General features: G+C 55.7%; 1 protein-coding gene across 1 annotated transcript in view; it reads left to right on the forward strand.

The window, feature by feature from the left end:
- The first annotated feature begins 1563 nt into the window (after positions 1-1563).
- Positions 1564-27919, forward strand: part of HS3ST4 (heparan sulfate-glucosamine 3-sulfotransferase 4) — a 60985-nt gene continuing 34629 nt past the window's right edge. The window contains 1 exon segment of the mRNA XM_086622355.1: positions 1564-2237. Within this exon segment, the coding sequence (XP_086478481.1) occupies positions 1564-2237 (674 nt within the window).

Raw genomic sequence — 27919 nt, forward strand, 5'->3', positions numbered from 1 at the left:
TGGTGCTGGTGGTTTGGAGGTAGCAGTTCAGGTGCAAAAGGTTGGATTGCTGCTTTAGCAATCCTAAACCTGCAAGGGCTTTAGCTAATGACTGTGTTCCTCAATTCATCTCTACTGGGCAACGCCAGCACTGTTCTGCTGAGGGGGACCTTGGTGGCCAGGATGCCAAGAGCTGCGATGTGCCCCAATGCCATAGGGCGACATCTACAAGGGGAAGAGTCCTGGGAGACCCCGGAATGAGGAACAGGAGGAAGTTGACAGACACTAAAGTGTTTCTTCCCCTCACAAAATCCTTGCTAAAGCCAAAGCTGAGAACTGTAGGTGGGAAGTGCCAAAATGCAGAGCTGGGAAGAGGTGGTGGCTGCTCCAGAAAAACTGTGAGGAGGGAGGCTCAGCATGCTCCACCAAGGCTGGGGACAGAGTTCCTGGTGTAATTGGCCTCACCTACTAGTTCAGCTCCTGGCACCTAAACTATGAACCCTCCATGCTCCAAACAGACCTTGGCTCCACTGTACCAGCAAAGAAGCTACTGCCTGCCCCTGCCCACAGTCTGCCACCTCTGCTCAAGCTCCCAGGAGACGGCAGCCTGCCCTGTGAACCTATCCACTCTGCTCCAGACCCTCAGAGGGCTGGAGGCGGGGGACCCCAGCCCTGCTGCATGGGGCTCTCCCGGAGGACCTGTCCATGTTCCTCTTGGGGAGCTGGAGGATGTGGGCAGGAGCCGTGGGCTGGGGGGCAAAAGGAGCTGTGGGCTGCGGGCAGGAGGGCAAAAGGGCGACAATACAGAACGTGCTTTGGGGGGAGCGGAGGGGAGCAGGGTGCGACAAGGGGTCGAGGAGCTGTGGCGTGGTGATTTCTGCTGAGGGAAAGGAGAAGGGTCTGCAGAGGGGGGGTGGCGCTGCCTCCTGCCCTCCCTGCGGCCGTGGGCGTTGACAGGGGGTGGATGTGGCACCGCGGGGGGAACCGGGGAGAGGATGGGGCCGGCGGGGCTGCAGCCACTGGGGGGGGCCCGGCCAGCGCAGCCCCCGCGGGGCTCCGAGCTCCCCCCGGCACCGCCCGCCGCTGCCCGGGGTGCTGCCCGCGGTGCCGCCCGCCGCAGCCCGCCGCGCCGCCCGCCGCTACCCGCGGTGCTGCCCGCGGTGCCGCCCGGCGCTGCCCGCGGTGCTGCCCGCGGTGCTGCCCCGCTCCGCCCGGCGCTGCCCCCGCCCGGCCCGGCGGTGCCGGCGCGGCGCTCGGCGGGGCCCGGCGCGCTCCCCGCGCTCTCCGCGGCGGCGGGGGCGGGCCCTCCCCGCGCCGGGAGCGCGCTCCCGCCTCCCACCCGGCACAAAGTTTAGCGGCAGGAAGTCGGGCGGCAACAGTGCGGAGCCGGCGGCACCGGAGCGCGGCCGCGCTGAGCCCAGGCGCCCCGGTGCCCGGCGGGGGCCGGCGGCGACCGTGCCATGCGGGGCCCCCCCCCGGCGGCGGCGGGGCGGGAGGGCAGCGGCGCCCCATGCGGCTGGGGCGGCCGGGCGGCGGCTGACACCATGTGCGCCCGGTGCCCGGGGCGCGGAGCGGGGAGCAGCCATGTGCCCCTCCGCCCAGCCGGGGGTGCCGGGCGGGCGCGGCTCTAAGGTGCCCCCGGCGCGGAAGCTCCTCTGCATGTGCAGCCTCTCCCTCTGCCTCACCTACCTGTGCTACAGCCTCATGGGGGGCACCGGCCCGGCCGCCCTGCGCTCCCCGGCCGCGCTCCCCGGCACGGCGGCCCCGCGCTCCCCCGCCGCGCTCCTCGGCACGGTGGTCCCCGGGGCCCCGCGCTCCCCCGCCGCGCTCCTCGGCACGGCGGCCCCGCGCTCCCCCGCCAGCCTGCCGGGCAGCTCCGGCGCCCCGGCCCCCTCCGCGGCTCCGACGCGGGCCTCCAACGGCAGCCGGGAAGGGGCGGCGGGCGCCTGGCTGCGGACGCCGCTGGCCCCCGGGGAGGTGATCACGGCGCAGAGCGGAGCCTTCGAGAGGGACCCGCAGGAGTCGAGCACCACGGACGAGGAGCTGAGCCGGGCCGGCAGCCCGGGGAGCCGCGGCGGCGGCAGCACCACGCCGGACTACGGGGAGAAGCGGCTGCCGCAAGCCCTCATCATCGGGGTGAAGAAGGGGGGGACGCGGGCGCTGCTGGAGGCCATCCGGGCGCACCCCGACGTGCGCGCCGTGGGCACCGAGCCCCACTTCTTCGACAGGAACTACGAGAAGGGGCTGGAGTGGTACAGGTGAGGGCGCGGGGGCACCGGGCGCGACCCGCGGGGCGGCGCGCGGCCGTCCCGACCGTGGGGCGGGGGGGTGAGGCGGTGTCCATGCACGCCGGGGCGGGGGGTCCCCGGCCCCCCCCGGGTGGCCCCGGTACGTGGCTGGGCGGTGGGTCCCGGGGACCCCCCCGCGCGGAGTCGGCGCGGAGCGCGCAGCCAGGGCCGGCCGGGGGCCCGCGCTGGTGCCTCGCCCGGCAGCTGCGGTGATCCGAGACGCGGCGTTCCGATGGGAGAAGGCAGGAAACGTGTGACAACACCCCTCGTCTGGAACTCCGTGCACAGAGCGCTTGAGCAGACTGTAGCAGTTCAGCTGCGCTTGGCGTGAAACACGTCTCACTAGGTCAGTAATTAGTAATTACTGAAATAAACGAGATTGCAAGTTGTTGCAGGTGATGCTAGGGGCTTTGAAGCGAAGGAGGAGGCTTGCTTTCGTACAAGCTGCAGGGTCCACCTCACAAATAAGATTTACTCTTTATTCAACAAGTTCCACATCAGAAAGTTTTTTTCCATTGATAAGATCTGATTTTATTCATGAAGAAGTCTCTCAATGTTGTTGTCTGACATAGCGGTAATGTTTCGGGGTAATCTTGTGCTGAAAGTTCTGATTATTAGGAAATACCGGACTGCAGTAATGAAGTGTTAAGTGCCTTGGCAGGTTTAGCAAATCAATGAGTTGTGATGGCTCAGAGTTTCTCTCTTTCTTTAGAAAGCTCAAAACTAAAAAGAATTCATTACATCAATGGAACTGGCAAATTACTAGTAGTTCTTTACTTTACAGTTATAAAGCAACCTATATTAGTTTCTGTATAAGAAATAGTCTGCAGCTAAGCTCAGAAAGTTGTGTCTTTTTTCTTGTGCTTAGTATAGTAGTTGTTTAGCGCTCTGAAAATGAAGGAAAAAATAAATAGAGGCGGCAAGTTAGCTATTACTTGGATTATCTGGTGGCTCTTTATTAAAACAGGGTACACGGTCTTCATGTCAATGGCATTTAAATGTGAGGAGCTCCAGGCAATTTTCTGTGGCAATTGTGGAATCGAAGTCTTCGTAACACTTGTTTGGTGTAGCATCCACTTGGCTTTGTTAAAATGCTGAGGGATTTTCTTGAGGGACTCCAGTAAGTGGAGATCACTGGGGAAGCGCCTTTGTCTCAGAGAGTGTTTGCAGCATGCTGTACCAACATGGGGAAGGAATAAAGGACTGACTGTGGTTATTGTGTATATACATTATTTCAGATGTAGTATCATATTTTAGTGAATTTTCCTGCAGGAAACACTTGCCTTGAAACATAAGCTTAGAAACTTGCTGGGAGAGGCTAGAAAGTGGCACGTAGAAAGGTTTAGTTTGATTCAAAATAGGCAGAAGAAGATCAAGCATTGAATATGGCAAGCAGCTGCTTTTTCATCTTTAAAGTCATGCTACAAGAAAAGGGCTAGAGAGTGGGTGTAACTCCTCTCGTGGAGTAAAAGGCACAGGTAGGTTTTCATTCGCAGAATGCGTTTTGAAATTGTTTGTCCTTGCAGCAGCTCTGGGGTTGGTTTGGCTGATTTCTGGCACTGGTGCTGTGCTGCACTGGTAGAGAGGTGGGAGAAGGAAAGGGTGGGTTAGAGCTGATCTGTCAGGGTCCTGGGCAGGGTAGGCTGGGGGATGGATTCTCTGGTCATGGGATAAATAAATTGCACCGCTGCTTAATTGGCATCGCTGCCCTGAGGACATGCCCTGGTTGTTTAACTTAAAGCCATTTTCACTCCTACCCAACCCAAACAGCTTGCTTCTCCTTCCTCCTTGCAAGTTTTCAGCCTTGCTGGGACAGGACAGCGGGTCGCAGAGCGTTGGCCATCCGCACCGGGAGCCACAGGGCTGTGCCAGTGCTGTGCCATTGTCACGGAGCAGGAGGCTGGCGTGCTTGGTGCTCTGCAAATAGTAAGCAAACATGGAGAGGGGGAAAGGTCGCCATCCACACCAGCAGCTATTTCTTCCTGACCTGCTCCGAGATGACCTGATTGAGTGTGCCTGTGTCCCAGGTAATCGGAGATTTTTCCTATCCACAGACATGTCAATTTTCTTTAAGCAAAGAAGCAGCTATTGAAATGTTTGTACCAGCATCTCCTTACAGTGACTTCTATCGCTTGTTTATATTTGGATGTAACACTTCTTTTGATGCATTATGAACTGTTAGCTTCTAATACTGTCAAGTGTTTTCTTATGCAGTGAAATAAGGAAAGAGCAGACCCTCGGGACTCCTTGCTTTGTCATTCAGTACTGAGAATATCTTCCAGTCCCGCGGAGCTGTAGGGCACAGCCTTTCCCCACCTTAGTTTCTCCACCTGTAAGATGGAGACAGTACCTAACGCTACCATTTGGTTCGTGTGTCCCTGTGCTGCGTTCTTGGCGTCTCTGCTGCCGCGAGGTCGGCCAGCTACAGGCGCTGGGTCCGGCTGCTGGATCGGGACGGCAGTCGGAGGCTGAGGTTAGTGCCAACGCCGCTTTCTGCCCGCTGGCCGGCACGGCGTGCCGCGGTCTGCTCGGTTTGCCGGGTAACCGTCGGGGAAAGCCAGGCTGCCTGGTCACTCTCGCTCTGCAGTAAAAGTTCGTGCAGAAATTGCCAAACTGAGGCGTCCCCGCACACGTCCTGAGGCAAACCGGGCCGAAGGCTCGTTTCGGTCGGTTAGTGTTATGCTGACAGAATTGTGTAATTGTAGTTTGTGATTCCGTGCATCCTGATGTTGGGCTGTCTGAAGGACAAGTTCAATGATACAGCTTTCCTTTAACTGTGCTTAATACCCTCATGTACATTAACTTTGGTTGATAAATTTCTGAGCTTGCTTTTTTTTTTTCCATAATGTAGAATGTCACTTGACACTATTAAACAGTGTGTTAGAGGCTGAGCGGGAAGTGACTTCTAACCTTTCCTTCTGTTAACAGTGTGGCAATACTTCTCTCTGGTGTATCTATCACTTGCACATCTTCAGCTTTCTCTCGTAAGTCCAGGACGCTGATACCTGGCAGTAAATATTATCTCTGGTAATGAGCTTTGCCGACTTCGTCCCTTATAATACGCCAGAACTTGGTCCCACCGCGGACGCGGGCTGTGGCAAGGAGCAGGCATCTGCCTTTTCCTCTGGAAGTCGCTGACAGCTCTTTCACCTGCTCATTCCTTCTAAACCACAGGACATGCAGTTGTTCCCTGTAGGAACAGCTGCTGATTCTTAGTGCCCGAGCATCCCTCTGCTCCCTCACACCCAGGGCAGCTCTTGCTGCCCGCTCAGCCTGGGCACAGGTACCCCCCCTCACACGGCCCCTGGGGTGTTTGCCTGGGTGATGTGCTCTCTCTCACGCCATGCTCATGCCTCAGTGGGCATGGCCCATGCCATGGGCTCTGCCCTGAGCTATCCTGCGGCTGGAAATGATTTACGTGAGCCTTTTTGAGAGTGCAGCAAGGACAGCAGAGCGATGGGGACGCTTTGGAGGCCCCTGAGCGCTGGAGGAGTTCAGCTTCCATCCACAAATGCTCGTTACCAGCACAAACAGAAGCAGCTCCTGGGATATGCCCGAGTTCCTTGTCTGGGCATGAAACAAGGATGCATGGACATGAGAGGATTTTGTGGATGATGGGAACTGCAAACAGCCCGCGGTGTCCGATGCCTGGACAAGGTTGTCACCTTGCAGTGCTGGAGGCCTCGGTTTGGTGCCTGCTGCGATGGCCGCTGGAGAGGCCACATGCTGGAGGGCTGGGGCTGGGGTCTGCAGCAGAGCCCTGGCTTCGGTGCGGTTGCGGCGGCTTTATGCGGCCAGCGGGGAAGGGGGGGCGATCCCGTTGGCGTGGCACAGCTGCCACGTTGCCCCTCGCCAGTGGGTTCAGCGGTGGGACGATTTCATGTGTGCAGATGCTGACGCCTCCGGATGCTCAGACGCTGCTGGTGATGGCTCTGGAGCTGTCGGAGCAGACGTGCTCTTGGGTGGTCGTGTGAAGAGAGCAGGGGCTCTCAGCGCCGGGACAGCTTCAGCTGAGTGGCACTTCAGCATCTCGGTAGCTCTCCGAGCTGAGCAGAAATGCCCAGTGCTCCCAGTCCACCGTTCCCAGCTGCCTGCAGGCTCAGCGTGGTGAGGTGCTTCACTTTCATCTGTGCTGCACGCTTTCAATGCTGTCTTGACATGCTGTGTTTAGCAGAAAAGTGAGGATTCGTAACAGTATTTCAAAAACAAATGTGAAGTTTTAACAAAAATATGATCTCCACAATGCAAAGAGAGTATCTGATAGTGGTGAACTTAAATTGTGGAGTTTTAAAGTTCACTCATTTGGAGATTATTCCGAATAATCAGGAGTTAAATTCTACATGTACGTGCACATCGCTTTACTCCTTGCCTCCCTCTCGGTGGAGCCTCCACGGAGAGGCTGCAGTGATGGCTCCGTAATTAGACCACGTTCCTCCCGCTCTGCCCTGGGCCTCCACATATTAAGCACTTACACCGGGGCGTAGCTTTATGCGTGGAGCCGCCGCCGCAGGGAGCAGTCACCATGACAGGCAATGAAACGTTTGCATGTCTAATGCTATTTTCACCGCCTGTCTGTTTTTTTGGAGCGTTCTCCCTAACAGCCAGGCCTGTGTGTTATTCTGCGAGCTGCTGCCCTCGTACAAATAATGAATAATGCTGTGACAGGGGGCTCTTCTCCAGTAACAAGCACGTGCTCTCCAGCCAGCGGTTCCAAGGAGCAGCTGTGGCTGGGAGCCGACGCTCTCGGTCGTGTCCCTGTGGACATTTGACTTGTCTGTACCGGGCAAGCGGCTGCCACGCGCCGTTATCGCTGTAACGGGCTCTGCCCCTCCGGGGGGCTGTGCGCCGCCTCTCCTGCCCTCCCACTGTGCTGACTGGGGGGCTGGCGGGGCCGTCCCCGTGTGCACTGGGGCTGATGGTGCCTCGGAGCGCCCAGCTCTCGCCACCGCGGCTGCGGGCAGAAACGGTGCCGGTCGTGTCCGAGGGTGTGCGGTGAGACCCCCCTGCAGCGTCTCTGAACAGCTGTTGGGCAGCCATAGCTCGGGGCCGTTCCAGGCTCGGTCCCGCACGGCACGACCCTCGCTGTGAGCGGTAATTGCGTTGCTGGGTTGTGCCTGTGCCTCTCCGATCGGCTCAGGATATTCAGAAAATCAAACCACTTCCATCAGCGCCGTGAGTCTGTGCTGATGGGCACTGCAGGAACACCTACAGTGGGCAGATAGATCGGGGTCTGCTGCTAATGACGGGCACCGCTGCAGCGCCTGGTAGCTGCTGTATTTCTCTGCAAAAGGCCTTCCCAGCGCACTGTGCCCTCCCCGCTTCTGGTAGCTCAGGGAAAGTGTATTGATTTTTGCTTTCTGGGACCTGCTGTGAGTTGGCTTTTGCTGAAATGTAGTGACTCAGCTGCCCTCCCTCCTCCGGGGATCCAAGGCATTGGGATTAATCTGGGCTGAGGGCTGTACAAGTATTTCCATGTAACATAGTGCTTTCAATACCTTGTCCCCTTCGCCTTTCCTAAGCTCTTAGGTCTGGGTTAGACCCTCCGTGTGCCCTGTGTTTTCTAGACCGAGTCTTCCACGCAGAGCGAGCGCACGTGTGCAGCACCGTCCTCCCACCTGTGCCAGGGCCCAGCTCTCAGTGAAGCTGGCAGAGGGTCTGGGCTGAGCTAGGCTGGGAGCTGTGGGCAGGGGGCCAGGCTCCTCGCTGGTCAGTCTCTGTGTTTCACCCATCTGGGGGCTGGAGAGAGGCCACTCCAGCATCAGGTGTGGATTTTCTTCTGCTACCAGAGTCAACCCACTCTGTGCCAGAGCTGGGGGTCTCCAGACCTCTGCCCTTGCCCTGCGTGCTGGGCAGGGGGAGCCCACCCTGCACCTTTTCTGGGCAGCAGTCTTCTCCTGCCCTTCCACTCAGTTTCAGCTGGAGGGATGGGGTGCAGGAACGAATCGAGCCTCTTTGCAGTGTTTTATCACCTGATGATGGTTATCCACAGGCTGCTCGATTGTAGCCATGGGAATGGCAGCTGCTTTCAGCACCTGCAGCCCCCCCGCACCGTGCGTGCTCCTCTTGCAAAGAGGGTGAGAGGAGTGCGAGGGACTGCGGCTGGCGGGGACGCTCCGAGCGCCCGCCGAGCTGGTCGCTGCGTCTGTCTCTGGGTGAGAAGTGTGTGTTTGCAGTCGATGGTGGGCACGTCGTGCAGAGGGAGCCCGGGCCAGGGGGGAGGCTGCGCGGCCGCGTGCTCAGCCCCCATACGCCTGCCCCGCTCCGCCCTGGCAGGACGGAGGGAGGATGCACCATGGCCACGTCCCAGCACTGCACCCAGCTGTGTGTGTGCCCGGGCCCCGCGGATGGCAGCAGCCCAGCAGCTCCCAGCAGAAGTGCTTGGGAGGGCTGTGAACCCAGGGCTCAGAGACCAGCCGAGCCGGGCGGAGAGGCCTCTTCCCATGACTTTTGGAGCATCCCTTGGAGCACGTAGGGAATGGTCATGCGTTGCCAGGCCTGAAACAATCTGACCGTTGCACTGTACTTTCATGAACACTTTCTCTAGGATTTTGCTCAACAATCCACTAAGTAAACACAGCAGTGCTTTGCTGCTAATGGTTTAAGTGCCGTTTGTGGTGTCAGTGTTTGTGAACTTCGCTCTGTGTGCGAGTGCAGTAGTGCTCAAGCACGTAGATGCTACAAAAAAACCTCAAAAATCAGCCTGGGGAAAAAGAGCCCCCTTGGAAAAGAGAAAGTCAGTTGGCTGCGTTCGTGGGTTTAAATGACGAGCCTGACCCCTGCTCAGTTTCTGATTCAGCGAGGCTTGTCCTGCTCTGCTCGAAGCCCAGACTAGCAAAGAAGGAACAACAGGTTCTCAAAGAAAGTTACAGACAAAGGCTTTTGATTTTCAAAGTGAAAATTCCAGCACAAATTGGTGACACCTTGTATCTAGAGAGGTCGGAGTCTTTTGCTTTTCATGGATTTCTCTTACCTCTTGTTGTCATGGGGACTTCTTTTCCCTGAGTCATTATATCCTCCACTTCAGCAGAAATTTTATTGCTTTGGGGGCTGGAGAGGCTCATGTGGGACGTTTCTCACTGCTTGTGGTGTAATACACAGAGGTAATTTCTTTCAAATGATTTTTGCTTGAAGTGGTTTCAATGAATTGAGAAGGGTACGAGTATGAATGAATGGTTGAAACGTTCATGCTGGGTTCAGGTGAGGAACATGCACTATCAAACTTTCCAGAGCATTAACTGTGGATGTTATAATTTCGCTGTGGTATGTATGTAGGCAGCAGTCCATTTTATCACTTTTATTCACTTTTTAAAAAGTATTATTTAGGATTCAAAGTGGTGTAAATTGGTTTCCCCTCCCTTTTAAAAAGTTTAAAAGAAAACTCTGAATTATAAGAGTCTTTTCAACCACAGTGAGAAATTCTTGTTTCGATCAAAGGCTGGGTCAGCCCCAGCAAGGCATGGGGCGTTGCCTCTGCTCCTGGGGTGCGGGAGGTAGAGAGGCCTGGGCAGGATCAGGCCCCCTGACCCAGCAGAGCGACCCTGGATCCCGGAGCGGCTCAGCCCGGCGCCAGCCTCATCACTGGCAGCAGAGCCAGCCCTGAGCCACGGGGCTGCCGGAGGTCACGTACACGTGACGGCACGTGGGCACCGCTCGCCGCTTCTGCCTTTCTGGGGGTGTCGGGGACACGGGGGTGCAGGAGTACACGGCCAGGGCGCCCCTCCCTGCCAGAGTCCTGCCACAGTTCCCCCCGTGACCCCCAGGAGCATCCCCTGGGGAGCCCCACGTGCCACGTAGCTCCTGCCCACGCAGACCCTGCCCCGCGTCTCTGTGTTTATTTAGCTATCTGCTGTTTCCCAGCTGAAGGAGAGTATTTAAAAGCCAACTGTTTGAAGGCTGGGGAAAGGATTTATATTTATGGAAAAAAAAAATAAAAAAAATTCAAAAAACCCCTCCAACCTGTTTTTTCAAATCTCCTGTTTCCATCCCCAGAGTCAACACGCCAATTTAGTAAATGTTGCAAGGCGCACTATTTTCCCCCTTGTCATATTATACATCCAAGCATCAAGGATGGATCATAAACTTGCTCTTTATGGCTTTAACATTTCAATTGCTAGTCACATTTTATGTAAATGAAGGTATTTACCTTGACAAGCTCTCCTGTGAAGTACAGTACTTCTTTAAAGAATTTATTTGGCAATATAAACAGGCCAAATGCTGAGGGTGGATGCAAAATTCACAATTGATTTTTACAGCTAAGTAATGTAGGATCCTCCTAAAATATACCAGCAGTTGTCTGTTCCAGTTTCGTCAGTGCCTTGGAGAAACTGAGGCAGGGGAACCGGAGGGAAGAGGAAATAGCAAAGGGACATCAGTTATAGCCGCGGACCTACTAAACAGAATGGGCTTTGGATAAAAATAACTCCATCTGCCAGACTTTATTTTGTATTACGGAGATTGCTGTAACACGTTTCAAGCCGAAATCTGATTTCCGTTCCCTCCAGAGCCAGGCTGGAGTGGACTTGGCCCCTCCTTTATTAGCGGGTAATCATTTTGGATCCGAGCAGAGCAAATTCTCGTAGCCCGAATTTGCAGCTCTCTTTTCTTTTAGAGCATATTTCCTTTCATCTCTCATTGAGACGGGCACAGTAATATAATATACTTTCTATTAGTGTTCATCCGCATCTGCAAATAACTTTATTTCAGCCTCAGCTCTGCCCTTTCTGTATTTGTTCTTGATGGACATTCATATAATTAAGCTGAGCAGCGGGCACGCTCGTGGAGAGCTAACGTCAGCGTCGGAAGCGTGTGTTAAATTCACATTTGGATTCAGCAGCTGCCAGCACGAGCTGCCAGCACCCAGCCAAGGGGAAGACAAACCCACGGATCTGAGTAACACCAACTGCAAGGAGGCACTGGCTCCAGGGGCTCTGAGGCCCCTCCGGGTGCCCCCCACATTCAGGACCCACCTCGAGCCCCCAGACGCGTGGGCAGGAGGCGCTCGGGGCTCACCGGGGGGCGGACGGGGCTGCGCCCCTCGGCGGGCTGTTGACTGCGGAGGGCTCAGCTCCAGTCCCGCTGCTTCAGAAACAAACCGACCCTTTGACGCCCAAAGCGCTGACTCGCGCGATGCCGGTGGCAGACCGTGGATCCTGAAGCCGTTGCTGCTCGAGGTCATTAATTGGCCTTTGGTTCATCCCCACTTGCTCTGTCCCCCCGGGAGCACCAGCATCGATCCCGCTGCCGCTCGCCTGCACCGTCAGCACTGGCGCCTCCGAGCTGATTTCTTGGCTATTTGCAAATCACCGGCCGCCGCCCCTGCTCTGCTGCTCCGCGGCGCTGGGGGCCTGCGGAGCTGGGCGATGCGTGGGGGGCAGAGGTACCCCCAGAAAGGGTGCTGCTTTTTTCACCTGAGCCATTAAAAACCTACCGAAAGGCAAACTGCTGCCATCAACAGCTGGGCACGGGCTGGAGAGGGGCCGGGGCAGCTGGGCGCTGTGCCAGGGAAGGTGCTGTAGCTGGTGCGAAGGACGATGCCGGTGCGGTGGCTGGTGTGGGTGCTGACCCCTGCCATGGGCAGGGAGAAACTGAACCCAGCCAGTGCCCGGCGCTGCAGGGGAAGCACCTGCCAGCGTTCCTGCTCGCTGGTCATCACTAATGGCCGCCCGAGGGAAATTAAAGCATCGGGCCAAAAGAGAGCAATCCAAGCTAGCCAGGCATCTGCTGCGATTGCTGTTGTAACCCTGGGCATCTCCCCAGGAGCTTGGCCTGACCTGGCAAATGCTACGGGGGAGCCCTAGAAGTCACCATCCCGCAGTGCAGGCAGTGCCCACCCGCCCAGTCTGGGAGTCTGGTCCTTTCCCACAGCCACTCTTCAGGATGCTCTTCCACCCACTGCTGCCCCGTCAGCACTGCCCGCGTGTCAGCGTGGGAGTTGGGTGCGCGGGCGGCGCCGCTGGGTCTGCTATGCGTGCCTGGATCAGGAACAATAAAGGTTCCTTACTCAGCTCAAAATCCTCTAGAAACCCCCGAAAAAATCAGAGCACCGTGGAAAAATGCCTGAGGCAATAACTTCATTGGTAAACTAACGCATCTCGCTGAGAATTTCTGAGACCCGGCAAATCGTAATGCAATTTCCTATGCAAAAAGAGTTTATCTCTATCTAAATATTATTCTGCGTCGTTACTCATTGTAGGGGAGCTATTGCTCTCCTAGGTTAACTGATTGAACTCTGGAAATAAAGCTGCAAGCTTATCGTACAGACGGGAGCTTGACTTTTATTGCTCCTAAATTGTAGTGATATTGTTAGATGTGAGTAAATGTATACTCCATTAGAAAATATTAAAGTTTTATACTACTTTAGAATTAAAAAGATTAAAAGAGGCATTTCTGCAGTCTAGCCCACCATGAAATTGGAGTCTATTTGGTATGTAAAACATGTAATACAAATAGCCTGACAATTAATGACAAAGGAAGAGCTGGGATGGATTTAAGGCTCAAACTAGCCTGGATTTCTCGAGGCTGGAGTGGCAGCAGGGGAAACGTGTTATTAGATCATTACAGGCTTTTCTGCTAGAGCCACTGCTGGTAAAGTTACATCAAGGTGTTTTATTATTACCCTCTTGCACATAATATTCTGAAATGCTCTCGTCTTGCCATGCGGTTGTCTCTGTGGGAGCCCATCGTGTCTCTGCCACGGACTGGCTCGTTTGGAAAACCTGCACAGAAATTCTTCAGGCATTTTTTGTGGTAGGTGATGGTGAGAAAGTGCCTTCCCATTGCCGGGGTGTTTAAGGAGCTCCTTTATGAACGTTTAGGTTCAAAGCTGCTGACTGCAGTCAGGGAAATGTATTTGGGAGCGGGGATTCCTGCTGGCCCATGTCACTGCAGGGCACCGTGCTGGATGCCAGTCTTCCGCTGCCCAGTTCGAGGTCCTTCCCCAGGTGACCTGGCAAGGCATGTCCCAGCGCGGCTCTGCCTGTGCCCCCAGGAATGTTTGCTAACGCTCGGGGTGCACCAGAGGGGGAGAGCATCAAGTTCCTTTCTGCGCCCGGAGGGTGAGGATCCGGGGTGTAGGCAGAGGGAGGGGCTGGGGGGGCTCTGCGGGGAGGCGGGTTTCATCCTGTGGCTCTGTCCTCCAGCGAGCCTGGGGAGAGCTCAGCCTGAGTCACCACCGACGCCGGCACGCAGCGCTCGGCAGGAGCTGGGGGGAGGAGACCCCCATCCCACGGCCACGCTGGCCCCTGCCTGCAGAGGGTCTCTGCCACAGACCTTCCTCCTGCCCACGGACGTCGGGAGCCGGGAGGAGCCGGGGCACCGCGCAATGCCACCGGCAGCCCCAGGCAGCCTGGTCGTGCCTTGGTTTTTCCTGGGGGGAAAAGGGTAGATGGAGGTACCACGGCTGTTGGCTGCGCCGGGGAGATGCACGTGCAGCGCCTACAGTTGCGGTGGTGCCAAACGGACGTTGTGTGGCCCTTCAGAGTATAAATTGCATTTCTAATCCATTTTTTTGTCCTGGAGCACCCCCTTGCACTTCATGTCACGGTCATTTTGTACGTTGGTGCCTCTGTGCTTAAACGTACAGCGCAGAATATGCAGCTCCTTCATTAACGGGATTTATATCCTTGGTGTTTCTTGCTGGATGACTTAGTATCGTAGTGAAGAACACGGATGCTGCCTTAATTAAAATGCAGCCCCTTACGTTAATGTATATATTGCCACTGAAAATTAAGGTGCACTGAAAACAGTGCATTTAAAAGCTTGTGGCGGGTGTAACTGGCGGCATGTGAAATGGGAAGCGATTTGGGATGACGTGCCCCAGCTCTGCAGCCACGCAGGGCTGTGCCCAGCCCACGGCATGGTCGGAGGGTCACAAGCCCCCTGATCCTGGTCACCTGCCCATCCCCGCTGGCAGCAAAACTGTCCCAGGGTGCCCGCTGCCTGCAGGTGTCTGCCGCGGGGGCTGTTGGGGCCATGCGGGCAGGACGCGGGCAGCGCGGGCACCTCGCCCTGCCCAGCCTGGCCCTGCGCTTGGCTGTGGGTGGGAACTGGCGCCGGCCACAGTGCTCACTCCCAGGCTGGTCTGTTCTACCAGGGAGGTGAAAAGCAGCTTAATGAACCAGAGAATTTGTTCCATAGTATTACTTTAAAAAAATATATTGTAAATGCAAACATTCCCGACTCTTTCTCTCCGAGCACGGTGCATGCGTCGCCGTTGGCAGTATTATCAGTTATGAAGACATTTTGCATTCCGGGATTTGCAGTTTCCAGGCCCATGAATATTCAGGCTCCGGTTCGCCCTTTCTGTCTGTGCACTGCACCTATCCTTTCCTCTCCTCTGCTCCTCTTTCTTTTTTTTTCCAGTGGATTCAATTAGTTCTATTTGCTGCTTTAGCAATAAAACAATTCCCTCCGTGGCATTAAAATGAGTTTCTTTCATTATTTCATTTGGCTTCTCGTTACATGTTGAGGGGAAGGGAGGGGGCTCTGCCCAGTATCTGCCCCGCTCCGCAGGGGTGAGCTGCCAAGTGAGGAGGACACTGGATGTACTTGGGGCAGCGTTAAGAATTAATGAAGGGCAGTTGCTGGCGCAGAGGCACAGGATCCTCAGGCAGAGCTGCTCTGGAAGCCACGGATGAAACTTGACCGATCCCAGAGATTTTCAGTAGGACTTTGGCACCCGAGTCCCTGAGATAGCCTTCAACACACTGGGCTTCCGGACGCGTTCGAGGAGCTGGGTCTGATCGGTGCCCAAGCCCACGGAGCCTTTGCATTAGCTTGGTAATGAAATGCAGAGACTGAGCCCGTGTTTGTTTTAGCTAAGGCACGAGTTCATCTAAGCTGAAACATCAATTTAAAGCCAGCAGATCAGTTCATGGAAATGGCGTGGGCAGCGGCCAGTGCGTGGCACCAAGGGCTGGAGCTGGGCGAGGGTCCTGGTCCTCTTTTCTCCCAAGGCAGAGCCCAGCGTGGCGAGGGGACAGCACACAGCCATTGTGAGAGCAGAGTAACAGTCATTATGTGAGCAGGGTATACAAATAATTACATGTAATGCCAGAACTCTCTCGTCAGTCTGCTCTTGGGGTGCCCTTTCGGGGGGCTGAGACAGCATCAGGTAGCCGTGTCACACTAACAGAGCCATAAATCATTCTTGTTTCACGCTGTGCTAAACACAAATCATATTAGTTACAACACTGAAGAGCATCTAAGTAGAGAAAAGAGGATGGCAAGGCAGAAAGAGGAAACTAGATTTAAATCTAATTGCTTTTCTGCGTGTGTTTCGCCGCTCTGTGGCTGAGACACCGTGGCACGCTGCGGACCAGGAGCTGGCACGGGGCAGGGGGTGGGAGCTGTGTGGCGTTCCTCCTCTGCTCCCCCCGGACGGCGAACAGTCAACACAGGTGTTAAAGGTGGATGAGAGGAGACGTGGCTTTGTGTATTTGATTTTTTTTTTTTTTAAATTACTTTTCCTTCACTTTCTGTGACTAGGGAAGGTTAAAACAGTTGCGCTGGTTCCAATTCCTTTTCCATTATGAGATTAAATCTAGAACCAAACGAGAATTTCCAGGCTGGCAAGCGGCTGCAACCCCCTGGCTCTGACAAGTGCCCGACGTTTCAGAGAAAGAGGTTTGTGCTTTTCCTCTCCCCACGGAAGAGGCCCAAGCCCACCGCAGCAGCTGATGGTGCCCGCTGCCTCCAGAAGGAACAGCCAAACTGGGGCGGGACGGGCGGCTGCTGGGCTGGTCCTGGGGAACCTTTCACCAGTGGAATCGGTTATGGACAGCGAGTTTTACTGGGAGAGAGTAAAGGAGCTTAAAAAGGAAATATGTCTATTTGAGATGGAGAAGCATTTTAAAAGGAAGAAAAATTAGAGTGTACAGCAGGGCAAGCAGGACTGCAAAGTTAAGTAATTAATCACACCAGTTGTTACTTTGAAAGGAAATAAACGTGATAAAAGGATTTGTCTGAGTAGATTACAGGCAAATTAGAAAAAAAAAAAAAGGAGGGGTCATCATGGACTTGGGAATTGTGCTCTTCAGAAATCTTCAATCATTCTCACAATCAATTCTGCATTTCCTTAATAGCAGTGCGAAACACGGCTCGCTCTGCCTTGTCTTAGATTAACCGCTAACTGCAGACCATACATTAAATGCAGTATTGAATATTTGTCTCTCAGCGATACACTTGGAAATTGTTTATTTCCCTACTAGGTCTTCTGCAATGCTTTTGGGTACTGTAACCTAAATTGTGAAATACAGACTTGCAGTATCTGCACTCGCCACCCTGCCAGTGCCTGGCCCCGACGGCGGCTGCTCCGAGGACCCACAATTACGGGAGTTTTTTTCCCATAAACTGATTGTTTGTTTCTGGAGACAATTACACCGACTTTATTACGCAACGTATGTTTCTCTGCAACAAACAATCTGCTTTATGGGTTTTCTTAGTAAAATACCAAGTGGCTATGCTCACTAATATGATTCAATTGCATTGTGTTATCTGACCTTTAAGGAACTTGCAATCTATAATAACATGGTTCTACAGCAGATCCACTAGTAGAAAGCCTCGGCTTCTGGGAAATTCAGTCTGCAAACAAGTGGAGCCCCGGTATGAAGGGAATAACAAGGCACTTTAACCCCTCGGCTGCTGGCCTGTCTGGGGGGGGATTGCCATCCCTGCAGCGAGGTGCTGTGAGGAGGCTGGAGGTGGGAGCGCGGCCCAGTGCATCCCGTCCCAGAGCACCCAGTGCCGGCACCTCTCGGCCCTCTCCCTGGAGGCGCGGGGATGCGGAGCGGGCACGGAGGGCCCCGCTCTCCAGCGGCGCTGCAGGGGGGTGGCTGCGCTGCACGGGCAGCCTTTGGGCAGAGCCGGCCGCCTGCGCCTCCGTCCTGCGCTTGGCAGCGGAGCGGCGCGGGCTGCGCTGCCGCCTTCCCGCAGGGTGCCACGGAAACGAGGGACGCCGGTACCATCCCCGCCGCCCGCCCGCTCCCGTCTGTTCCGCGGGGTCCCGTCACGGCCAGGGCCGGCTCCCGGCTGCTGCCAGGAGGCAGGGGCTGCTGCCAGGAGGCAGGGGCTGCTGCCAGGAGGCAGGGGCTGCCCCCCCGACCCGCCACAGCCCGGCCTCCCGCCCTCCCTGCTCCCTCCGCGGCTTCCCGGGCCCCGGCGGGACGCGGCGCGGCAGCCGGTGTGCCCGCAGCGCGGTAGCAGCCCCGGAGCCGTGCCACCGCGTGCCCGCCGCGTCCCTTAGCCCAGCCTGGTCTTCTCCTGCCTGGAATTTACCGGCAAGGTGCTCGGAAGAGGTGTGCAGGCCGGGTCCTGGCCGAGGCTGGAGCGACCCGGCTCCTCGGTCCAACAGCCCGGTCCCCTCGGGGAGGGATCTGCCACCCCCCAGCTCCTGCTGCCGGTCCCTCTCGCGTCTCTCCCGCCGTGGCCGGGCGGAGCTCAGCCCCGTGCGGGACAGACGGTGCCGGGGGGTGTTGGGAGCCCCAGTGCGAGGGGCCGGAGGGGCCCCGGGCACCGCCACGGCGGCACCTCTGCCCGGCGACAGCGCAGGGCCCCGGCCCCGCTCCGCTCGGGTGCGTTTCCAGCCCGCTAATCGCTCTCTAATCACTCCCATTGCTCTGCCTGACCTCCCTCCACCGCGGGGATGCTTCTCCTCGAAAGCCATTTTATTTAGCCAAGTGAAAGCTGGAGGATAGTCGGGAATCTGTTAGACCCAGGGAATTGGCAAGAGACCAGGAACCCGAACAGAGAAAGAAACACTCGAGAAGTTTTTAGCAATCACTTTCTGGAGGACGACCTGTGCCTAACTCCAGGTGTTGGGTTTTGAGAACGTTTTCTCAGCTCGCTGCACGGACTTTTGGCAGAGAGCTCTGTGAAACGACTCTTCCACCGAGGAACGGGAGATCAGAGAACCGCTCCCTTCAGCGCTCCAGTGTGCAGGAACTCGCAGGGATATCGTTTGAGGCTCTGCTCACCTTGTTAAAGGTCGTCTTTTGATCCCGTCAAATACCCTCTTTACCTGGAGATGAGATTTAAAAATGAAAGACGAAAGACAGAGAGCTTAAGGAAGAAGGGGAACCTGGAAGCTCGCTGAGCTGCCCGGGCCCGGCTTGTGGCAGTGGAGGGATTAAGGGGAGCAGGGGCACAGCCGGGGAATGGCCATGCGGGATGGGAACGGAGCAGCAGGGACATCTCCGGGCCGTCGGGCAGCCCTGGGGCAGTGCCAGGGCCAGGAGCACCGGCCGCCCCGCGCCACAGAGCTGCCCGGGTCGCCATCCGTCGCTGCTGCCGCCGCGGTGCGGAGGCGCTCGGGAAGGAAACCATGGCAGGCCAAGGTCGCGGCTGAGGTCAATAAATAATACATGACAATTAATCTTAGAAGCCTGCGACTCGCGGGAGAAGGGCGAGGACACTGCGGATCGCGGGCCGGGCTGGCAGGCGGGCACGTTGGCTCCGTGTCAGCCCGGCGAGTCAATGACAAAGCAGCCCCTGCCGGGACACGGCGAGTTGGTGGCAGGTCACAGGGCATGGCTGGCACCCTCCGGTGCCTCCCCCGGTGTGCGGGGAGGCGGGTGGCTGCCCGGGCGGGAGGTGCTCGCCCTGGGGTGCCCACCCACGGGAGCCCTCTGTGCTGGGGCCTTTGGTGATTATTTGCCTTTTACAATCAATTCCCATTTGAGATGTTTTAAAATGTATAACTGTCTCCTTGAGACTACGGCATTCAGCAGGTGGTAACACTCAAAGCTTTTTTTTTTTAATCTGTAGTAAGGATTTACAAAGGAAACCTTGACTTTTAGATTGATTTTTAAATAAGCATATATTTAGCTGTTAGTGCTTGAAGTACATATTGGATTATATTCTTCTGCAAACAGAATATTCTAATTGATCTTGCTAATAAATAATGAAAGCCAGCCCTGCTACATATAATTCAAGGTTACACTGCATTTGTACCAGCAGCACTGGGGAGTTTTTTAATGTTTAAAAGATTATTTCTTTGAAAAAGGGAAAAAAACCTGTGTGTGGTGGGGAGGAAGACTAAATGCTGAGCTTTTCTCTAGAATTTCCTTTTGTTATTTTCTAAAATGCAATTAGCAAGTGTCACTGTTTGAGACCCTCATATACATACGGAACTAAACTTGAAAGCCTTTCCTTCTTCCGACTGCCACCCTCGCGGGAGCGGCTGCAGGCGAGGGAGCGCGGCTCAGCCCTGGCCTCCTGCCGCAGCAGCCTGGCACTGGCTGGTGGGGTGTGATGGGGCCAGACCCCTCCGTTCACACGCCGTGTCGTTGGGTACAAACAATAATGGCAAGTCTGCAGGAATCAATGGGAGGAGGGCACCGCTCGCTACTGGAACGCGAGATCGGCTGGAGAATCAATTTTAACGTTCAGCCTCGTATCGATCAGCGCCATGATGGGTCGCTTGGCTCTGGCACGAGCAGCTTCAAGGAGCCTCCGCTCTGGGACGGACGCAGGCGCCTGCATGCCCCAGGGACACGGAGCTGCCAGGACTGGGCTGAGGAGGTCTGGCACCGCACTGGGAGCCCATGCAGAGCTCTCTGCTCCAGCTCCCAGGGACCAGCCAGGGCTCCCTGCAGGGATGCGGGGAGCGGGGCCATCCCTGCACGCTCCCATGTCTTGCTGCAGCCGGGGCCAGGCAGCCGGTGCTGTGGGAAGCACCCTGCCAGTGCAGCTCAGCCGCCCGCTCCAGTGCACCGCAACTGGGGGCAGCTTTCGGGCTGGGGTGCGAGTCAGGCACAGCTCTTGACACTGGTGCAGAACAGTCGTTCTTTGTCAGCTGGTGTCCTGCTGCAGACGTGTTCTGGCAAACCTTTGTGTTGGCTCACCAGAGCCCGGCAAATGACCAGTGACAGAAAGGCCACGCAGAGCTCGGTGACTTGGGGAGCTGGGTTATTGCAGTTTGCAAACGTTGTGCAGATTCTCAGCTTGTAGAGCGGGAATTAATCACTCAGTGACATTGCAATTACCATACAGGGTAGGGCATTTATTTGGCATTTAACTTGTAATTAGGGGAAATAACTATTTCTTCCCCATGCTAAGAAGGTGCAAATTGCAAACGGCCAGATTTGACCTGGTGAGTTTGTGCAGCTCAGCTGCATTGGCTTTGCCACAGGGCAAAGAGCTTTTTTGACCAGCTAAGGTGAAGTCTGCTATTAAAGCTGACGTTCGTAGCAGTCATCCCCGCTCCGTACAAAAACCTCCCACCTGCCGGAGCGGCCACCGTGACGGGAGCGGTGGGAGGGCAGGACTGCCATTGTGGGGGCAGGTCAGCGTGCCCAGTGTCCTGCCTTCTGATGGGGACCACCAGTGGATGCCCAGGGACGCAGGACAGGGCATCCCCCTGTGTGTAAGATGTTGCTCCCTAATATGTAAGGTATTTCTCCCTAAGAACCTCAAACGTTCTCAGCCCCAGGACTAGGACAGAGGCCAGTTACACACCCAGCACGGGCCTGGGTGCAGCTGCGCCGCTTTATCCTTCGCTGGCTGCTGGAGGAAGGGAGAGATCTCCCGGGACAGAGCAGCCATCCCACCCACCAGCGGGGCAGGGCTGGAGGGGTGGCGCGATGCAGGAGGCTGCATCCAGTTCCACCTCTTTGAGACCAACAAAGCTCTTCGTTTCTAGAGCAAAATCCTGTGTACCCCATGGCTGGCACCTGCTGCTCCACTCCCCGTAGGGGACAGGGCAGCCATCTGTGGCTGCACACCTTTGCTGCTGACCCTCTTGCCACCATCCTCCTACCCGTTCCAGAAGCTGTTCTTTTGCAGAGTCGAGAGCGGTGCTCGAGGATGAGCCAGTGCAGGTCTCCCAGGCGAGAGGAGACGTTGCCATCTTCCTTTTCCTGTCGGCAGCTGGCAGCCGCTCTCCCCACCAGCTGGAGCGATGACATGATCAGCCAGCAAAGGCAGTGTAAAACTAAAGAGCTGCTGAAACCTCATGGGAAACGAACCTAAAAATATTTTATTTAGGTACATGGCTGTGAATTTTTCTGCTTCTCTCCCCCTCGCCCCGTACCACAGAGAGCACTGCCTGGGGTGCGGGCACCTTGCTGGGGAGAGTCCCCTGGCCCTTAGTGGGGAGAGGACAGGGATGCAGAGCCAAGCACACAGAGCATCTGGGACCTGCGCGCTATCTCCTACCTCTGCGAGGCTGCCTCATGCCCAGCGCGCGTGCCGGGTGCTGGGAACAGTCTGATGTGGAGCTACGAGGCCCCATGGGCTGCTCAGGGTGGGTGCACCAGGCAGGAGCACATGGGCACAGCGAGGGAGGTGGGAGAGGGGGGCAGATGGACTCTGCTGGACCTGGGTGGGACAGAGGGCTGCAGCTGGTGGCTTTTCATTAGAAAAACTTCTCCTCATGGTTTTGCCTTATGTTTGTTCTAGGAAGCCACAATGAATATGGATGGGAGTGTGCAGGGAGCTGGGATGGGTAATTAGAGTGGAGTCCTGGGAGTGGGAACTCCTGGGCTGTAATCACACCCTGGGGAGGAAGGTGGTCCTGTGGGTACTGCGAGATCTCCTGGGTTGTGTGCGCTGCCCCTGTGCCGCCACGCCGTGGGACCCAGGGCTGGCTTCCCCCCTCCATGGATCTAATTGTACCTGCCTCACGGGCGTGTTGGATGAGTCTGAGTTAATTAACACTCATAAAGCCACTCTGCATCCTTGGAGAAGAGCACAGTATCATAGCTGCTGTTGCGATTTGCTAGGCAATGCAATTAGTTTAATTTCAGAAAGTTCCCAGCCAGCCAGCCCTTTCCCCAGCCGCTGCGCTGTCCCTGGCTGCACGCTGTCATGTGCACGTTCACCGAGTCTTAAGGAAATTCTTTGTCCTAGGATTCCCGCAGCAGAGTCTCAGACGTCAGATTCCAGGTAAAAATAAATAATTTAGTGGAGTGGTACAGCAATAGGAGCAGTTCAGGCTGGGTGCCTCCAGGGAGGGACCGTGAACAAATCCCTGGCATCTATACCCTCAGTCTGTGCACTGGTTCTTCACGTGCCTTGCACGTGCCTCTCGGTCTAATGGTAATTTTTGGTCTGGGGTCTTCTTTGTTCCTGTCTCCAGGCGGGCTGTTGGCTGTTTCTCATCTGGATGAGTTCAGCTCCTGCCGACAGTCATGGCCCCCTTGTCTTCCAGCTCGCCCTGGTCTCAGGGCCTCCCTCCATGTCACCAGGCAACAACTGAAGATAAGTTCAACTTTTCTAGGTGCGGGTTGGCAGCCCAAGGCCTCAGCATGCCCAGCTACGAATGCCAAACACGGCTCTAGCAGTTCTCGACAGTGCAAAGACTATGCAGACAAAAGAATACAGTTAAAAGGATTCAGTTAACCAAACTCAATCTGCGACAGGAGAGCCGGGCGCTGTCGGCCAGGGAGGAGACAGCGGCACTTTGTGTCTGCTCCTAGTGACCTCCTCTCCCCCTCTGCCCTGTCCCGCCTGCTTGAATCATCCCCACTTGCCACCCTTTTGTCCCATGTCCCATTAACAGCCTGATGTCATCGTGACCTGCAGCTCTGGTCACAGCAGCCACCAGTGATATCATGAACAGATGAAGAATAAAAGTCATCCCGTTTATCCTCAGCTGCGTACCTTGGTGTGAGCTCTGGGGATGCCAATCCCTGTTCTCCAGCTGCAGAGAGGTCTGGATGACGCGCTCATACTACAGCCCGGACTACTGAGAGCCCAGATGAAGGATGTGAATCCAAACTAACCTATGCTCCAGTCACAAGAGCATTTTCATCTCCCTTTTCTGTGCTGCCAGCAGATATGTGGGACAAACTGTCTCAGGCTGGCTCCAAGCTCACTGTAGGGCTGAGATGCTCCTGTGTCCCAAAGACTGGAGCAAATCAGAGTGTACTGGGCAATAGGGAGAGACGTCCTTCCTCACAGCCCCTCTGGCATTGCCCTGAGTCCGGGAAGAGCTGCAGGATGTATCGCATGTGGATCACAATTTTTGCCAGAAAACCGGAGCGGGACGAGGGCTGCTGACGAGGCTGGGGCCAGCCCAGCGCACAGCTCCCGCGCCCAACGTGCGTCGGGTCAAGAAGCGTTTACACCAGCGTGCACGGGGAGGAGAAAGGGTGTTCGTCACCGGGGAACGCAGCAGCTCAGGGCGCTGCTGTGTGTGGTCCAGCGCAGCCGCGCGTGTTGGCAGGACGAGGCAGGTCGGGGTGTGTGGGTGTTTATATATGTACATGTATGTACGTGTGTGTGTGTACGTGTGTATTTAGCAGGTTCGGAACTTGAGGACCATCTGTTCCAGCTTTTGGGGAAGCTAAAAGCCATTTCTGGCATATGCTGAGGCTGAAGGAATCATCACCAAGGGCTCGCTGATTCACTTCCACGGACGGTGGGTTTGCTCTGTGCTGGCTCTGATGCCCCGTACAAGCTGCCTCTTGTATGGCTGGGCGGCCTCTGGACCCGCAGCCGTCCCCGGGGGTGGCAGCGGGGCTGCGGTGGGAGGCAGTGCCACAGCGTCGCGGGGCCGTCGCAGAGCCCAGCCCCGGAGCGCGGGGGCTCAGGCCCGTCCAGTTCAGCCTGAATTAATCAGATTGCTGCTTCTCTCCGGGCTGTCTGAGGAAGAACACTTGGCCTTTCCCTTTGTGCCTCGTCTCTTCACAAACCCGTCCTTTGTTACCGGCTCTTTTTTCCTCCCAAGACATGAAAACTGGAGCCCGTCGACTTTCCCTCTACCTTTGCAACAGATGAAGACGTCAGGGCGCTTGACTGGCTGTTCAAGAGACCTGCCATTACCTTTTTCCTCCTCCAATTCTTGAAATCGTTTCATAGGGATCCAATTTTCTCTTTCGTATTCACTCCTGCAAGCAGATTTGACAAACTCTTTGTTAGTTGAAATAGTCTCTGAAATGTGCTGCTGTATTTCTTTTTGCTATTCTAATTAGCCTTTTAACTCAGTGCTGCTTGTATTTATAGATGGCTAATCCTCCCTCTTCAGTCCTCCTCCTCCTCCAGAGCAGAACATTCCCACTGTTTAGAAGCCGTTTGCTCTTTCCTGTTTTCTGTTTCCCAGTTCCTTTGCTATCGCCGTTTAAACGCTCCAGCTCTTGACGGAGCTTCCTGATCAGACGCGGGGTCTCCTTTGCTGCGGCACCTTTCCCGGAGCGAGACTCGGCTCCGGGCTGGCGCACGCCTTTGAGCAGCTGCCTCGCTTCTCTCCTTCGAGATTATTTCAAGACCGCCTGTTTTCGCCGTTCGGCTCCTACCATCCACTCCTCCAAAAATGGGCAATCCAGGGTGGGCACGCAGGCAGACCTGATTCACTGGCACCTTTCTAGCTGTGCTCTGGCAGACACGATGGCGCCCACGTTTTCGGCAGCCGCGGTCTCACGTCCTGCCGTTCTCCGCGGCTGTGTGAGCCGCGACCGTCCAGGGCAACATCTTGCTCTGAACATCCCGGATTCCTCCGCTCAGAACAGCTTCTGCATCTGTGCAAAGGACGCAACGTAACCAGATTTGTGTCCCCATCCATCATCCCAATTAATTACCGTGGTTCAAAACACATTTTTACTTTTTGGTGCTTTTATGTACTTAGGAGCTTGGACGAGCTGGTTGGCTGTACTTTTTCAGTAAGCCCTTCAGCTTAGCGCTGGGGAGTGTGTTGCGGCTTCCCCAGGGTGGGGGCGTGTAAATACGCACTTATCCCCCCAAAGCCAGTGGGAGAGTACCCCGTAAGAACCCTTTTTGCTGTGCGCCTCTAACCCTTGACTTAGGAGCGATTCCCCTGCTAATGCTTTGGCTCTGCATTTATGGGGCTTAAGATAACTCAGAGCTCTTCTGGAGCAATGCCAAATTCTAGCATAAAATATCAAAATGTCTTGTATGGTGCAAAGCTTTATCTGTAGGCTGGAGATGTAGGGCTTTCCCTTGATGTGGCCCTCCTGCCAGAGCTCTTCAGAGCCTGGTTTCAAAGAGCAAATATGCAGGAGATCTGCTGGCTTAGCGCAATTCCTAAATGCAGATAAGGCTTACGGCCCTCGCGCCAGGTAGGAAGATTCCAGTGACAGCTAAATGTGCTCGATTGTGCAAATCTCTGGCTGTGGCAGGGAGAGATGGGGAGCACAGACAGATGGTCTGGCACAGAAAGCGCGCCAGGAGCCTGCTAGCGCACGCTTTCCAAAGGCGCCCTGCGGCACAGTCCTTTGCCTTCAGACGTGAAGGTGAGCGGAACAGGAGTCCCGACTCCCGGCCACGCCGTGGGCTGGGTCCCACCCTCATCCATCACTGTTTTCCCAAGTCCCTCAGCACGTCGTCTTCCTCTGGGGTGGGCTCAAACAGTCTCGGTGCACGGTAACCACCCCAGCACGAACAACGACCGCAGCCGAGCTGGAGAGCATCCCCCATGCAGAGAGAAATGCCCTCGGTGCAGGGAGTGGTGGGCACGGGAGGACCGGTGGGCACGGGCAGCATTGGGCGCGATGGGGAGATGGGGCGCCTGAGTCGGGCACTTCTGCACCTAAAGTCTACGCACAGCCTTGGCTCTGTCCGTCATCAGGAGAAAGCGACAGCACTCCTCCGCGCCGCGGAGCTGGAGCAACCATCCTGCCTCAGCACGCCAGGTGCCAGCCAGGAGAGCGGAGTCGCCAGGGAGGGAGAAGGGCAGGGAAGAGGAGGCTGTTTAAGTACAAGACGATGCTGAGTGCAGGGTGAGGAGCTTGTACTTGTCAGGGACTCTGACAAGAAGTAGGGGAAACCAGGACTTTCTTCTTAATACCACATTTTTAAATGTGTGTATCTGTTACTAGGGAGTTATTTGCTCCACATAAAATATTAGTCCTTGTCAAGATATATCTTTCCTGTGCATAAAATGCGTATTTTGATGCCTTGTTTCTTTATCCAATCTCTCTGCTCCCAAAAATTCATCTCCATTTTATCATTTGCTCAATTCTTTTCGTCTTTGCCTGGCATTTATGAGACAGCCACAGCATTAATCCTCGGCCTCGGGGCTCTCACAAGCCCCAGCTGAGGAGCGGGGCTCGCCGTGCCGCCAGCCACGGGTCTCCCTGCCGACATCGGGATCCACACGGTGGGACCTCGTGCCGATAGGTGCAGCACGGACAAGCAGATGTAGGGGGGTGGCAGCTCCCCAGGGACCCTCAGGTTTGTTCCGGGAGCGGTGCCGAGTGGCTCAAACATGGGCTCCAGCCGGAGGCACAGAGACCAGCTCGCTCCATCTCGCCAGGGCACTGGGGCACGGTGACCTACCGTTTGCTTCTCAGCTGCCATGAGCCAAGGACGAAGCTCCAAAAGAGTTAGCCCGGACGAGCACAGAAAGCGCAGACTGTGCCGGCATCTCTCCGGCTGCTGCAGAGCTGCTGCTTCAAGGAAGCTTTGGCAAACACCGGTAACGGCCCTGAGTTTCGCAGGTGTCTGCTGAGGAGAAGCTAAGTCGTTTCCAAAGGATGGTGCTCCAGGAGTCGCGGTGTGAGTGGTCCAGGGAGCCCACCCTGCCCACGCCTGCGCCGTAGGGATCTCTGGAGCTTGTGCTCTGAACGGCCCCCTGGACTTTGCTGATTGCAACCTCCTTAATAATTCTCTGCTCCTAGAGGGAAGGAAGGTCCAGAGATCTCAGGGAAGGTTTCAGGATGAAAAATAATTTCATTCCATTTAACACTGGGTCATAGCATAGGAAAAAAAATAGAAAGACAAAGCAAGGAAGCCCACTAAGAGCACATTTAGCCACTGGGATCAGCCTTGGCTGCCTCAGTGTTTCAGCTGTCGTGGGAGTCTCCAACTTCACTGTCCCGGTGTGGATGTGATGCCCCGACTGCCCTCGTTCGGCCCCCATTAGACCTGGCATCTCAGCACCTCGTGTCTGGCTTTGGGGTATCGCACGGACCGGGAGGAGACGGGATAAAGCTTCCCTGCCCCTCTCCTCTGGGCTCAGGCTGCTTCCAGCCCTTCCCCAGCCTCCCTGGATTTGCCTTCCGATCCTTCCCCCAAATCAGCGTTCCCTCAGCTGGTGTTCCCTGCTCACAGCCTCCTTAAGCCCTTGCAGTAAAACTTTACACATCATTTATCATGAGATGTATTAACGGTACAAACAATCTCTTAGCTTCCTTTTATCTCAGCATGCCCACCATGTGGTCTACTCATGACTATTAGCAGCACAGATGACAGACCAGGCAGCGAGAGGATGTTTTCTAATTTGCTTTCCTCACCCCGCTATACTGGGGGGGTCTGCCACCAGCCTCATCTGAGCACAGGCTGGGAGGAAGTTTATAGTAGGCAAGGGGTTAAAGTTTTGCGTGTCATTATGCACAGACGAAGAAGATTTCTGTCCGTTTCCCAGTCCAGTCTGTATTTTTTAAGCATCATAAATCTGTCTCCTCGCTGCTAAAGCCAGCAAGAAATCACGGCTCACTGTGTCAGTCTCCAGTCAGTCTCTTGGCCTGATTTAAGCAAAACCATGCAACTGGTTGCTACTGTACGCGAATGCAAAAGTAAACGCCTCATCTGCTATGCTGCTGGTGGCTCTGCAATCATTAATCTAATGAAACTGATAATAACTCTTGGGGATGTGGTTCTGGGTGAAATCTCGACTCAACCGGAGACATGCTGTGCAGCCCGTACGTTCAGGGAATGATTTGTCATCTGCAGGACAGAGGCACCTGCGATCAGCAGGA

Source organism: Tauraco erythrolophus, chromosome 17, assembly GCF_009769465.1.
Source record: "Tauraco erythrolophus isolate bTauEry1 chromosome 17, bTauEry1.pri, whole genome shotgun sequence".
Taxonomy (NCBI): Eukaryota; Metazoa; Chordata; class Aves; order Musophagiformes; family Musophagidae; genus Tauraco; species Tauraco erythrolophus.